The 16,408-nt window shown below is 38.7% G+C and overlaps 1 protein-coding gene and 1 long non-coding RNA gene across 5 annotated transcripts in view; one reads left to right on the forward strand and one right to left on the reverse strand.

Moving 5' to 3' along the window:
- HOXB3 (homeobox B3) overlaps window positions 1-15,947 on the forward strand; it is a 41,556-nt gene extending 25,609 nt beyond the window's left edge. The window contains exons 1-4 of one of the 4 annotated variants that reach the window (XM_083147057.1): window positions 3,956-4,945; window positions 5,983-6,043; window positions 12,808-13,356; window positions 13,907-15,947. In XM_083147057.1, the coding sequence (XP_083003183.1) occupies window positions 12,927-13,356; window positions 13,907-14,652 (1,176 nt within the window). In that variant the 5' untranslated portion in view covers window positions 3,956-4,945; window positions 5,983-6,043; window positions 12,808-12,926 and the 3' untranslated portion in view covers window positions 14,653-15,947. Of the gene's footprint in view, window positions 1-3,955; window positions 4,946-5,982; window positions 6,044-7,663; window positions 13,357-13,906 lie in introns of those variants that run through there. The other 3 variants (XM_083147056.1, XM_083147059.1, XM_083147058.1) reach the window with 3 other exon arrangements.
- Window positions 1-16,408, reverse strand: part of LOC146008124 (uncharacterized) — a 204,980-nt gene that overhangs the window by 23,186 nt on the left and 165,386 nt on the right. The window lies entirely within an intron of this gene.

Below are 16,408 nucleotides of genomic sequence, written 5' to 3' on the forward strand. Positions count from 1 at the left end.
AGGTCACACGACCAGGTATGTGTGTGTTACATGGTATTCCAGCAGCCCCTTTTACAGAGGACCCTGATATTTTTGTGGAAGGTCACAGTGGTCCACTGTGTATGGAAGTGAGACCCCCTCCTCCCCTTCCCTGTCACGTGATTCATTAAATAATTAATGCAGAGGTTGCTGGATAGATATGTATTCGTCAGGAAAATCGCAGACATGGTCTCCTTGTGTCTGACGTGAAATTCAACTGTCCTTAAAGAACAGCCTATAGCAGATCCAGAGAAAGAGAGCAGGGAGAGAGAGAGAAAGAGGCTGGCATAAAACAAGTGGGATCAGAGCCACACCGTGGGCTGGATTATTGTAAGTAGCGGGGATTCCCTCTGTCTATGTCCATGTAAATTTATTGTGTCTTATTAATGTTATTGTCGTAAATGGTGACAAATAGCGATCTTCATTTCCTCCCATTCGTCCTCACTGAGAGCTATGTGTGTTTATACCCACAGAGCCGATCAGACAGTATTTTTAGGATTATTCCCTTACAATCGCCTTGATTTATGACAATAGGGGTGTCAGCACGATGCTGCTGATGCCATTGTGTGTTTGTGGGAGAGTTGTGTTGTTTATGATGCTGTCCACACTGAATCATTTCTCAGGATCAGCCTCTGATGAGAATCTCAAATGTGGAGGGAGATTTCAGAGCTTTCCTCCCAACCCTATCCAGGCTCATTTGCCATAACGCTGCAGCTAATAGGGACGTTACCAGCCTGGGGTCTCACATTTCAGCACTGGTAGTATGCAAGGGTGGAGCTATTGTTGTGTACTCTATTACAGTTTACACTTTCAGTCATTTCACAGACACAACACACTGCAATCACGCATCTGTAGAGAATGGTCTAGTGGATACATAGGGGGTCCCAGGTACCTCCAGAAAGTAACACAACCTCTGCCTTATGTCTGTCAGTACCTGGTCAGAGATCTGCTCTATATACATCCAATCGTCATTTCATTAATCACAACAAAGAAGCAGACTTGTATATATGGGACATACCTGCAGAGCACACATGCCCAGAACAGTCAGATACAGGTTCAAAACATGACTATAGATCAGCAGGAGATTGGATTCCTAGCAAGTGTAAACAGTACTATCAAAGCATAGTATGTATTCACTCCCAATTCGGATATATATATATATATACACACACACACACACACACACACACACACACACACACACACACACACACTTCTTGATGGATTTTAAAGCAGATTGTAATTCAATTAGAAAACCATTAAATGTTTCGTACGTAACTGTAGGCAGTTGAGAGTTTGAGGTGTGCATTCATTTATTTCATGTATTGCAACTTCATTAAGTCACCTTAAATCCATAGCTATAACCATCAGTGCGAGTGTTATTCTAGCCCTCTAAATATATTGTAAGGGTTTAATCCATGCTGCAGCACACTCCTATTCCCTAATTCAGTTTCCAGATATGTGGGGAAAATGATAACTCCACCACTGCTGTATACATGTATATGTTATTTCCTTTACACACCAAATTATATATTGGCACATAGCTGTGGGGAAAAAAATGTAACAACACGTACAATGCATTATATGTTCACACACACACACACTATATATATATATATATATATATATATATATATATATATATATATAATTTAATTTAATTCGATTGATCATATTTCTACAACATACGTGTTGGCTCTAAACTGAACATCGTGCAGGTAAAATAACCAGGCGTTATTAATCTTTAATCATAATATCAATGGTACATATGAAATTGTGAGAGCTGCGTTTTTGGCAGTTTCATGATGTAGAATCAAAGTTGTACTAGATTTAGTTTAGATAGCCCACTGTGGGACACACATAGGATAGAACACAATAGATGCTTTTCTTTAGTTAATCATTTACAGTTCTGGGAACTGTTGTTATAGACTGTCCACATAATACACCAACAGCAACATGAATGTGAAATGTGTTCCCCCATTCTTGTATACGTAATTGCAAGCATTTTAGTCTCATTTATATAATTTCTCATTAATTTATGCAGCACAGCAATAAACAGATACACGTTTGTATTTAAGATATTATATATCCATCTATCTATCTATCTATCTATCTATCTATCTATCTATCTATCTAAGATTAGGTAAGTAAAATAATTGTATTTACGGTTATATACTATTTTAATGAATTTAAGACAAAATCGGAAATATATATATATATATATATATATATATATATATATATATATATACATACATACATACACACACACACAGTAGATGCATATAAATATATGGAAAACAAGGAGGGAGAATGGGTGGAGTGTTCAAAAGAGAACTGAGAGTGTATGAGAGTGCTTTGACGATAGAGAAATAGGCAGAGAAGGAAAGTATACAAACTTACAGGAAAAAATAGAAAAAAAGTTAGAAGAAAAAAATGTAGGAAATAGGATAATATGTGTATGTACGACTGTTTTTTATATATGCACAAATGTGCACCAAGCATGTCAGAGGCAGCCATATGGTTTTTACATTTAGTTATCCTGTGCTTCCAATTACAAGCACCATTTCCGTTAAATGTGTCACCTCCTGAGCGTTTGACAAAGGCACGACAAACGGATATTGAAGAACATAGTGCTATAGTGTAGAAAAAGGGCAGGTCCAAGCGGCTTTTTTTTTTTGTTTGTTTAATTTCTTTTAATATTCTTCCAAGAACAGGAGCAGTTCGATTAGTTAATATGTGTGTTTATGTCTGTGTGTATATATTACACACGTACGCACACATACTCACAAATACACATGCATGCAGGTTATGTTTTGTTGACAATAATTTATTAGTCAAATTTATATTACAATAGGCAAAGCCTGTCTATATTTTGAAAATGAAAATAATCAGATAAGCAATAGTTTTGCAGATCTATATATATACATATATTCACACACTCTATATATACATATATTTTGGTTTCTTGTATATATATATATATATATATATATATATATATATATATATATATATATATAAAAATGTGTGTGTAAATGCATATGTGTGCCTGTGTTTGTGTGTCTATGTATATCATAATATATATATATATATATATATATATATATATATATATATATACACACACACACACACACACACACACACACACACACACACACACACACACACACACACATATATTCATTATCTCTCTTTCCTCTCTCACTCTCTCTCTCTCATATATCGCAAGAAACCAAAGCTTGATATTTTCTCAGAAAATTGTCCTCTATTAGATTTCTCTGTCTCGGAATTATTCCCCACTAGCCTACAGCTAAAAGGAATATCTTTACCAAGCGGTTCATCTGTTCGGGAATGTAATCTGAGACAAACCACAAAGTCCTTGGTGACCTTAATGTAATTGATTTTATCATAAATCTTCAAGTTGATGAAGAAACAAAGTTTTCATTGAAGTAAATTGATATTAATGACGTTTTTCGGTGGAAATTTAAATTACCTTTTTGTTGCTTCCTGTATGAATGTTTATCTCAGCCTAATTAGTAGAATAGAGCGGACAACCCTAGCAATGTTACAGGGGCATATTTTAACCAATTTACCGTTATTTATATATACATATGTGTGTGTGTGTGTGTGTGTGTGTATGTGTGTGTGTGTGTGTGTGTGTGTGTGTGTGTGTGTGTGTGTGTGTGTGTATGATGGGGGAGTTTACTGGAGGAGTATATGTTGAAAAAAAAAATCACCATTTACTGTACATTTATAATATACCGACCCAATGTAAAGAGAGTTAATACTAAACCTGTGCCTGTTGAGGCTTTAATGATCTAAAAATAATAGGAGGCGACGAATTTATAGTTAATACTTGTCGCTTCCATGAGATAGGAATAATCAGGGGTATGACCTTGCGTTTAGAGACCCTACAAAGAAGTCATCTTACAATAAGGACATTGATAGTAAGTTAAATATTAACAGTCAAATGACTTCTGTCCTGGTTAACAATTAACTTCCGGAATAGAGGAGATAGTAAACAAACAAGATGTGTTTAAGCATCGTTACAACTACATAATGCAAGTATAATAAGTGACTCCAAAACCTGATAGTAGTTAACGTGATGTTTATGACAAACGTAAAATTTCACCACTTTACTCAACAAGTATTGACAAAGAGGGGGCAGGGTTGCCATCTCACTTAAAAGGCTCCTGCTCAACTTTTCTTAAACAGTACTTGAATTCTGTGACATGAGCTTTGTTGCCTTTGCCCTTGCACATGCCTTCTGCATTTAGGCCACTTTCCAAGAAAAAAAAATGATATTTCATAACGATCGTAGATCCCTCGTGGAAGTAGGGGGATAAAGCAAGCAATTGTTTTTGGCTGGATAAATATGAAGCGTGGGTGTAAGCCAGCCCACCTTTACATAGACCCTCCAGCAAAGTGCAGAGTCAGAATATCACTTTAAAGGAAGAGAAGAGAACTTGCAGCTCCAACCAGATGCAGCGCTTTGAAGAGCAGGTCTTGCAAGAAGCTGGAATTTTATCTGCACCCGTGTCCTCCTTACATTCCTGGACTCAATTCAGATCATTCGGTGTTTCACCCACCTTAAGATATTATCCTGTCCTCGGAGATGAAAGCAATCCGGCAAAACTGCAGCCAAGTGAAGAGAACACCCACAAAACTTCTGGCACCGTAATCCTTTGGACGACCTGCCAAGGAGACACATGAGCAAGCAACACTATCTAGCTTCTCTGACCATCTCTGGATTACCTCTTCCAACTGCGCCATGAATCTGATACATGTGTCTATCTGCCAGTAATCTAAGGTCACCACCTACCAGCAATGAGTCCTCTGCAGGAGAGGTGACCTCTGGAAGTCCGAGAGAGGCCCTACTTGCAACTGTAGGGTTAGATCTTGCTTTAACGTTCTTTTTCAGGTAAAATGATATACTAATACCAGACATTCACGTGTGTATTACATAGATTTGTTTGATGCTTTTGCAGATGCTAGTTGCAAGTAATAGTGTTTCCACTGAAATTGAAGTGGTATTGCTATAAGATAAACGCTTGTTGTTTAACGCGGAAGTTATGTTAGAGCTCTGTAATAATCCTAAACTATCCTGTCTCAGAAATCAGATCGTTTTTCATAAGTAATAATTTTTATATCTAATCTAGCGGGAAATGAATAATTAACTGGCCGTGATGTGTGTTTTGTGGCCTAATGCCAGGGCCACGTGTAATAAAGGATATATAGCCATCGGCCGATGCTTTGCGAGGTTACAATGATTTGTGAACGTTTTACACACAGTAAAAAAAAAGAAAGTGTGCTAATAATATTTAAAGACCAGTAACTCACAGGCTGAAAGGATATTATATATATGAGATTTGATATATATCCCTGGGACTCAGCACAAGAGAACTGAAAACATGTGTCTGCTACAATGAATATACATCACGATGTTTATAACAGAACGTGCCTCGGTATACACCGTGTGATTACTGCAATTCTTGAGCATGAAGTGTAATCTCCACTCTACAAGGCTTCCAATTAACCTGTTGCTGAAAACACACTATTTGTAATATGCATCTATTTATGATGTCAGAACGTTACTATGTAAATATAGCAAATGGCTCATGTGGGAGGTATTGGGTCAATGCGGGGTAGTGTTATAAATGGGAAGTAGGCTGTAACGTTGTTTTTCGACAGTTAGATGAGTTTAGTTAATCTGTTATACAATTACATATGAAGAGTGCACATATATTTTGAATACTAGCTAAAAGGAGAAGCGAGAGCAACCAGACCATGTGTCAATATTTACACTTTGATATTGTGTATTTCATTGTTATACAGTTAGAACTAACCATTTACAGCAATATAGCATAGCTAGTTACAAAGTATTGTAGTTGTTACTGTTGGGTGTCTGGACATGTGTTATATGAGTTTGTAACATCATTTATTATTTTGTTCCCACAGACATTAATTCCTGTTCATTCCTGTTGCTGTTTAATATATATTGGACACGATTGCTAAACAGGTAAGTTTAATATTTTTTTTTTTAATGCTATTTAGTCTGTGGTATATTGATGCAATAAGTGGGCATAGAGATAAACTCAGGGAGCAATGTGTAGAAACTGTGAATTAGAAAGTGTATTCAAATGCTAGGTATTGACTATGTAAGAACAGGCAGTAGTGTGGGGGATCAGTGTGCTCCAGCCTAATGCAGATAAGACACGTCAGAAACAGGGCACGCCTTGTTCAGTGTTGTAAATGATGCTTTCTAGGCAAATTCTGTCCAGACCCCCTTTGTAATCATTATATAGTCTAATTCACTAAATATCTTATACATTACACTCATGGAGTGTATGTACCTGATAAGGGAGAGGGTGATAAGATGGGACACTCCTCAAACTCTCCACACGTCGACACCACAGGCATATGTCGGCAAGAGGTGTGTGTGTGTGTGTGTGTGTGTGTGTGTGTGTATGTGCAGCACTTCCCTACATTACAGCACAATGCGCTGTCTTGTGTATTGTATTAGGCTATACTAATCAGAGTATCAGAAAGCTATTATATGTATATTACAGAAATATGAAATTACTTCTGATTAATTTAATTACTTATGGGAGAGGAGGGTCTTAATAATGTACATGTTTTGGTAATGCAATCTGCAGGGATAATTTATTGGTTTTACACAGCTATAGTAGTGAATGTGCAGTGAATGATTTACTTCAAAGAAAAGACATAACCCCAATACCATATACCTTTACAACACAATAGAGCAGGCATTCCCATCCTCAGTCCTTAAGGCACACCAGTGGCGTAACTACTTAATGCAAAATTTTCGGCGCCCTCCCCTCATTATGCCCGCAACTGGCCTGCCACATCTGAGGTTACGGTCACGTCTCTCCCAGCGCTGGCTCCTGCTGCTATAATGAAAAGTGACACTTAGAAAATGGCTGCCCCCATACTGCAGACAGTTTTGTATAGATGCTAGAGGAGGCCGCCGCCTCCTCTAGCATTCTCAAAAACTGTCTGCAGTATGGGGGCAGCCATTTTCTATGTGTCACTTTTCATTATAGCAGCAGGAGCCGGCGTAGGGAGAGACATGACCATAACTTCAGATGCAGCAGGCCATATACCGTTAGACAGCAGCGGGTAACTATAGCCCCGCAGACCCCCCGGCGCCCACACTTTCTCTGCGCCTCCCCGCCACCGCGGGGGATGCAGAGCTATAGTTACGCCACTGAGGCACACATCAAAACGATTTGGGCACAATGCCATCAATCTGGATTCAATTCAGACCGATTGGATGCAGATTGGGTTAAAATCGATTGGTTGGATCCGAATTGGATACGATTCCGATCCTACCTCTGTATAAAGGTGCCCATACACATTACAATTATTGTATACAATATTGTATACAATATCGCATCTCATAGCATATCGGTTTTGCGATGAGATCAGATGAGATGAGATGAGATCTAGTACAAAAAGTATGTGCAGCACATACTTTTTGTACTAGATCTCATCTGATCTGATCTCATCGCAAAACCGATATGCTATGAGATGCGATATTGTATACAACATTGTATACAATAATTGTAAGGCCAAAGGCCAAAATTACTAAAATGGGAGTTCTATTTCACATGGGATGTTGCTATGGGCTACCAATCAAAGTCTAATTATTTATTTTGCACCTTCTAGAAGATAATAGATAGTATCTGATTGGTTGCCCATAGCAACATCCCGCGCAAAATAAAACTCACATCTTAGTAAATATCCCTCTAAAGGCCCATACACACTAGAACATTATCTTCCCAATCTGGCTAGTTGGAATGATAATCTGGATATTTATGGGAACAAAATCAGTCATCTGCATAAAGGACCATGCACACTAGAAGATATTGGCATCAATCTGTTTCAGAAAGGGGCTTCTGAAAGATATTGATGGCAATATCTTCTAGTGTGCATGCCTAATATCTTTAACAATGCGCCTCCAGGCTCATTGTTAAAGATATTGACATCTTCCGGACATGCAGGTAAATTGGGCAGTACGGATGGTGTAATGGTTAGCATTATTGCCTCACAGCGCTGAGCTCATGGGTTCAATCCCCACCATGGCTCTAACTGTGTGGAGTTTGTATATTCTCCCCGTGCTTGCGTGGGTTTACTCCGGGTACTCTGGTTTCTTCCCACAATCCAAAAATATACAGATAGGTTAATTGGCTTTTAACAAAATTAACCCTAGAATGTCTATGTGTGCGTGTACATGTGGTAGGGAATATAGATTGTAAGCTCCACTGTGGCAGGGACTGATGTGAATGTTCAAATATTCTCTGTAAAGCGCTGCGTAATATGTGTGCGCTATATGAGAAACTGTTAATAAATAAATAATAAATCTGCCACTATTGCTCATGCACCCATCGTTCAGTGTGGATGCACAATATCTTTCATGAACAGCTCAAGTGAAATTGTTGTCTTTCATATCTTTTAGTGCAGGCATGTCCAACCTGCGGCCCTCCAGTTGTTGCGAAACTACACATCCCAGCATGCCTTGCCATAGTTTTAGCATTCCCTAATAGCAAAATTATGGCAAGGCATGTTGGGATGTGGAGGGCCGCAGGTTGGACATGCCTGTTCTAGTGTGTATGACCAATATGTGTCTGTTTTCCATGTTTAGGACCAAATAGTCCCCCAAGTCTGTCTGTTGTTACGCAGTTTGTTTTATCACTGTTTGCTAATGTAAAGCGCAACAGAATCTGCTGCGCTATATAAGAAACTGTAAATAAATAAACAGTCAATTGTCATTTGCTCCCCAAAATGTCCAGATTTTCATTCCAACCAGCCAGATTGGAAAATAATTTTCGGTACTTATATGTTAGTTGGGCGCCCACTAAGCTGTTTTCTTAGTTTTGCGCGTCCGCTCGCCACACTATATAAAATCAACTCCATGCCGACATGGATAGTGGGGGTATGAGCGTACTAACTATAGTGGGCACCCAACTAACATATAAGTACCTAGTTGTCTAGTGTGTATGGGCCTTTACAGTGCAGGTTTAAGTGATGTCCAGGCTTTAGCACAGATGGTTAAATCACAATAACTGAGGTACTAAATTAAGTCACCTGCACGCAAAAAAATGGATATTATTAAACACAGAATATTTTGTTTAAATATATTTACATTCAGTCAATAGAGTAGACATACATACATACATACATACATACATACATACATGAGTACAGTATAAATCGGATTATCTGACAGAGATCACAGCCTCTGTTTACTTTACACCTCCAGCGTTAGAGCGTGGAAGGTGAACATTTGGCTGCGTTAACCAAAACACACAGTAAATAAATCAAATATGGGCCTGTAATAAACTACTTTAATGTGTGTTCCAAAGCAAATTGCTTGGAGCTAGTGCTTTCAAGTTATATACCCGAGGATCCTGCTGGGATGTGCCAGGTGGTGGTGCCCACACCTCCCATGTCATCTATTCGCCTATTTACAATCAGTGGCTTTAACACTCTTCTTGCTTGAGATCTTCAGTGACGCGCTAGTGATAAGGTCAGACTGCAGAGAGCGCTGTACAAGCCTGACTGACAAATCACAGCATTGTAGCACTCATACGTCTACTAGGGCTATGTAACAAGGAATTTAAGGATACCAAAAATTGGCAAATCACAGTATAGTTGAACTTGTTACATGCATCAGAAGTGAAATGTTAACTATTAATTATCTAACCACCTTTACGTCTATCCCAAATAACTTGTAAATATCTTTCCAAATCATTATTGATCAAACACAGCATGTCTAGTTCGGATAAGTGACAAGTCAGTTGTTAGCTGATATATGACACCTTATGTTTATGTTCATGATATTGTGCATTATTTAGGTTTATAAAAGATCGTCGGGAGGGGGCACTGTAAATTAACCTCTGCGTTGCCATATGGTTTTTCAAAGCATTGCAGGGAAATTTGTGGCAGGCCCTACAGGCGGCAAAGGGGTTAATCTGCGAGAAATCGCTGGGAAACTACTAGACGCCCTAAATACCAAAAAAAAAAAAAAAACGGAATCTCACCCAGTGTAGGTGAGTTCAAGTGGCCCATTAGCATAGAGTGGCACCTAATTGAGCAGTAGAAGGGAAAGCTCTTGCCACCTCCAAGACTAGGCCTCTGTCCACGTCTGCAATTAGCATAATCCCTCAGTGGTGACGCTGTGTATAGAGCAATAACAACCGGTGATTTGTGGTGTAAAAAAAACAAATGGGGATTTTTGGTTTAATTATCTCATCGACTTTTTTTGCTCGCAAATTCGGAGATGCTGGCTGGGATTTGTGCGATTTCTGCTGCTGCAAAGCGCTGAGGATCTGAGGCCATTGTTAGCAGGGAGAGCAGGGCGGTGTATAGGGCAGCCTTGAAGCTCAGCTTGTCCAGTGAAAGCCTGTGTGATTAGCACGGATCTGCTTCCAGCTCTGCCTTCCACAGGAGTCTGTTTCCCTTCTGGGCTCCTGCCCGGGTCCTGATGCTTCTCGCCAGGTTGCCAGAGAGGACTCGCTGTCTATTGATTGTACTGGAAGTCTGTATATATGATGTCTGCTAGTGGTTCGCTCTTCGGAGTCTGCTAAGGTAAGCTGGACCCAAATAGTCTATCAGTGAATGGCGGAGTCTGTGTCCCAGTGATTTATGACCATATGACTGCAATCTCGGTTCAAGAAGAGTTCACAGCTGCTTTAAGCTCCTCTCCTCTCACACACTTTCCCAATTTCTAAGATGCTCATTTACTGCAATATATTTACGTGCATTACATATATGTAACAAAAAGAAATCAGGCAGCAAAAATAATCGTTTTATTTCTATTTGTAGCTTGCAACCAACCATAGCAAAGGTGCGCATAGAGCACAGCTATTGTCTTTAGGCTCTGTCAGCCACAAATAATATCAAACCATCACTTACATTGCATCTTATTAGGTGATCTTCATGTACATACCCCTTATTTGTTGCCTTTTAATTATTATTACAATTGATGTTTTTTCTTTGTAGATAGTCACATTTTAAAGCAACCCGACCTTATATTTTATTGATAAATATTTATTTCATGTTGCTTTTTATATATATATCGCTTAGTTTTTATATAGATAGATACATAAATAGATAGATAACTAGATAGATGAATGTCTCACTATTTGTATGTATGTATGTATGTATGTATGTATGTATGTATGTGTGTATGTATGTATGTGTGTATGTATGTATGTATGTATATTTATTTATTGGCTATAAATGTTGCAAAATGTAATGGTAGATATTTGATGTAAGCTACAGTTAAGCTAATATAATTAACATATTATATGCATAACAATAAATACATTCAAATAGGTTCTAAAATAGTAACTGAGAAAATGGGAGCAGTAGCAACTAATTGGCACTCCATATCATGTAACATTTATTATTCAGGTGGAGAGTTTTTTCTTTAACAATTCCTTGGAGTAAATCATTAGGATTCCGACAAAGATAAATGAGCGACATTTGTGACGTGTGGAGAGATGAGGTACACAAGCTGCCTACTTTCTCTCTCCTTCTATCTGCAATTATTATATGATTAAAAACATTTTATTATCCTAGAGGATACAACCCAGGTGGACAAAATAGTACTGTACAATAACAAGGCCTCATATGACGTAACATCGTTCCCACACTCAATAAATGGTTTCTTTTTTTTTTTTTTATTCAGAGAACAGGGTTGATATTTTTGTATGTATGTATGTATGTATGTATGTATGTATGTATGTATTTGTGTATAGATAGAAAGATCAATATATATGTTTTATATTTATGCATGTCCTTTATGTATGCTTACAGTTTGTGTAGAACAAATATTTGACATGCATCTATTAGTTTGATTGTGTACGATTATTTATTTCCGTTCTTTATTTACCGATATTTGAGGTTAGAAAGGGTGGAAATTGCGCTGCAGGTGTGTTTGTTGCAGAACTAAATTGCGATAATTTTTTTGCTGTTTAATATATCAGAAAAAAAATAAGGAGACGTATTTGCAAAATAAATGCCGCTACAATGTTAGTTGCACAAAGAAAAATTCAGTTGTGGTTTTTCTGGTGAGGAATAAAAGGAATTGTGGAGCTGTTTGAGGTCTCCCGGCTGTTGGGTTGACCCTCATACATCATAGGACCGGGCTCGGGACAGCAGCTATTATTCTAGATTCTTGTGCTATAAATGAACGCTCCGGGCATAGGAATCAATGCGAGTTTTTCTGGTTTTAAAGACTTTTATTTTGCAAACTGAAAAGGCGAATTTTCAATGTTTGTTATTCACGATATACGAATGCATAACCCAAGATAACCTATGTAGTGTTTATTTCTTCTTATTATTATATTTTATTATATAGGGAGGAACAAAGATTGCTTTGTTAAATTGATATTTTGGTCATAGCCAACATTGCGCAATACGAGTTCTGTTGGATATCCAAAAATAAATCATGGCAAAATAAATTATACTTTTTAATTGTTGTCAATAATTTAGGATAATCAACTATCACCGAATGCATGCCTTAACAATTGTGTATTTTATGAAGTGCGTTTATGAACTCATTTGTCGATAATTCCAACACCTATTAAATTATTCAAAGTGGCTACAGTTAAATAAATCCCATTCTTCAACGATATTGCAGTATGGTAAAGATTTAGCACAGGAATATTATAAAATATTTTATTGTTACACTGTGAGTTTAATAAAGCGTGTTTAATTAATTATGTGTTAAAGTAAGTTTTTTTTCTCTCCTAGGTATCCTTCAATAAAATACAAAGGATAACAGTGCCAGGTGATAGTGGGGTGCCAATGTTATTCTGTAAGGGTGGGGAAACCCTCCAAGTAGGTGACGATTCGTTTTGGGCATCCAGGAGATGCAGAAAGCATCCTACTATGACAACCCCACTCTCTTTGGAGGCTACTCATACCAGGCAGGCGCTCTGGGTTATGAAGGGCCACAGCAATCCTTTGCATCTTCATCCCACCTGGACAATGAATTCCAACGCTCTTCATGTTCCTTACAATCTCTGGGACACAGTGGTCCACTGGCCAAGCCTAAAAACCTGAACGGGAGCTGTATGCGTCCTAGCCTGTCTTCTGATCATCACCAGCCCTCCTCCCTCTCCCCCCCACAGCACCCCACTGCTGCTCCCAATAACAACAGCAGCAGCGCCCAGTCTGGAGCCAACAAAACCTCTTCTTTAAAAACACAGGCCACATCCAATCCAACTGGCAAGCAAATCTTCCCGTGGATGAAAGAGTCCAGGCAAAACTCGAAACAGAAATCCAGCCCCCCTGCCACAGGTACTAGAGCCGCCATATCACAGTTATTGTTAATGCTGGTAACCTCTCATATTCTTCAGTTGACCAGTAGTGAATCAAAGGCTGCCCCCTCCCTTATATGGAGTATGTGTTTGTAATGCAACACTGGGGGGGGGTCTCATTTTTTTGTCAAAGAGGTGCATAAGCCTTTAGCAACCACATTTGCTCCTTGTTAGTAAATAGTAAAAATGTTCTGACATAACAGTGCAAAGGTGTATAATGTTTTAGTATGCTTATACATATAGTACATGGTAGATGGTGTTCTCTACCTGAGGCTGTTTTTACTGTGGTGTTATCAGTGAAGAAATAATAATGAAATGATACATAAAGGTCATAAAGCAACTGTCTACACTGGTTGATCAAATCTCCATAAACCAGGGCAGCTTTGGGGAGCAGAGCTCTTAATAAATGCCAGGCTTATGAAGTGCAGACTAATGCCGGAAGACCGGGTCTGGGCGTATGTTAGAGAATTTATTATGAAATAATGCTTTCAATTTCAGAGTGTAGTAATTATCTTTTATTTCATTTGAAGCGGCAGAGAGCTGCAGCGGTGACAGGAGCCCCCCGGGTTCCTCTGCATCCAAGAGAGCACGCACGGCCTACACCAGTGCACAGCTTGTGGAGCTGGAGAAGGAGTTTCACTTCAACCGATACCTGTGCAGGCCCAGGAGGGTGGAAATGGCAAACCTGCTCAATCTCAGTGAGAGGCAAATTAAGATCTGGTTCCAGAACCGAAGGATGAAGTATAAGAAAGATCAAAAGGTAAAAGGGATGTCGTCATCCTCTGGAGGACCTTCCCCGACCAGCACTCCGCCCCTGAGCATGCAGTCTTCTGCAGGCTTCCTAGGATCCATGCATTCAATGACTGCTAATTATGAGGCATCATCATCACCTCCCTTTAATAATAAATCCCACCAAAATGCCTACTACCAGACCCCTCCAAAAGGTTGTCCTTCCCAACAGAAGTATGGAAACACTGTTCCTGAGTATGACCACCATGGTTTACAAGGGAATGGGGGCAGCTACGTCTCTCCCAGTATGCAAGGGAGTCCAGTGTATGTTGGGGGGAACTATGTGGATTCCGTGCCAGCACAAGGCCCTTCTCTGTATGGTCTTAACCACCTTGCACACCAGCCCAACAACATGGACTACAGTGGCGCCCCTTCCATGCCAACAAGCCAGCATCATGCACCTTGTGAACCCCACCCAACCTACACAGAGCTCTCCTCGCATCATCAGGGAAGGATCCAGGAAGCCCCTAAATTGACCCATTTGTGACTAACCGAATAATAATAATAATAATTAAGGACAAAACACTTGGCAGACTGCAGGGGGCGCTGAGCCAAGTCACCGCCTCGGGAACAATAAGTAATGTGTGATGCTCTATTATTATTATTGTATTTTTTACATATTTCTTTTTACATTCTTAAGATATTACAGGAATCTTCTTGCACTGTAATTTAAACCCATTTTCATATCAACACAAGTGCTCCTAAAGGCTGTGTTTTGCCTAAATTAGACAATGGACTGTTCCTATGTTAGATTACATAATATGTGTCCAACTGGTTTGCAATTATTACTCAATCCATTGTAAAATCACGATCCTACTATTCAAAATTGGTACTATTCTCCAAGGTGGTTAGATGTGTATTGAGGTTCCAGTCTCTTATTACTATCTTGGTTTCTTAACACTATGAATGCTAATAAGTGCTCACAACTGATTTCTATATGATTTGAAAACGAAAGTATTTTGTAATTATAAGTAACATATGAGAAACGTTGCAATGTAGCGGTAGGAGTCTAGATCCTAAGATCAAAGCAGTGTGGTACAAGTTAGGTAATTGCCTTTGGTGTCACCTCTCTATGGAAGCAAATGCCCCCTCCCCCCATCCCAATTCTCAGTTCTAGACCTCAGTTGGAGGCTCTTGAATAATATTTACTTTCTCGTCTTAACGTGAATACAGGGTATATAGTATAAAATGTACTATACTAGAAGATGTCTGCTCACCAATCTAAGCACAGTGAATTCTGACCAGCGTTTGCTAAGCTATCTGAGCGGACATCTCGCTTGCACTTCGAGTTTACAAGAGTGAGAGCAGCCTAAGGGCCCAGCTCACTCAATCCTGGAGATTGCCAGGCTTGTGTGATCATGCGTAGACATATTTATTAATGCTGCTTATGGAAGCCGTTGAAACCTTTATTTTTCTCATTTTTTTTATTATTATTTATCCAGCATATTACCGTATTTATGAGATTTAAGAAGGAAATTGTACTTTTTTGGTATTTTCTTGTTCTAAAGGTTGTGTTTACCTGTCACTGTAAAATAATACCTATTTAATTAGTATTTTAGAGAGATGTTAGTTTGTTTTCTTGTACTAATGGATAATGTAACTAGTCCTATTGGAGGCATGGGAAGACCCATCCAACTGTTATTGTCTAGCCATGAATAGGGAGGCTGCACAACGCCCTCTGGAGAACTCTTTGTTCCTTGTAGATCATTTTTCTTTGAAAAAAATAAAAAAATGTCTGTTGAAAAAAAAAAATTCCTGGAATAAACTTTGTGTTATAAAATATGACTTTTGTATTAGTAAGTGAAACACACAATTCAGCTATGCAACAGAGTTGGATCACTCATCAGCCGGCCTGCTTTAACTCCATATATGTACCCTGGAATGTCAATATTTGCTCTTAATTATTAAGCTGCTTGTATAGAATCACTATGGGGTTGGGCACTTTTTTTGTCTTCAGCACAGGTAAAAGAGGAAAGACAGGACCTTGTCTTACGTCCACTATAGGAGGAAACCTTTTCCTCAGTGCTTATATATTCCTCAGTTAGTATAAAGATGCAAAATAACTGATAGATAGATAGATATATAGATAGATAGATAGATAAATAGATAGATAGATAGATAGATAGATACAGAATAACAATACAAACTGATGAAGAGACATGCAGGACAGCTGAAGAGGGGAGGGGGTTAAATGTATGAGGAGGGGTGTAGGGATGTAGAGGGGGAGTCGCAGGGTTTAAAAA

The sequence above is a fragment of the Crinia signifera genome, chromosome 6 (genome assembly GCF_055691185.1).
Source record: "Crinia signifera chromosome 6, ASM5569118v1, whole genome shotgun sequence".
NCBI classification, from domain to species: Eukaryota; Metazoa; Chordata; class Amphibia; order Anura; family Myobatrachidae; genus Crinia; species Crinia signifera.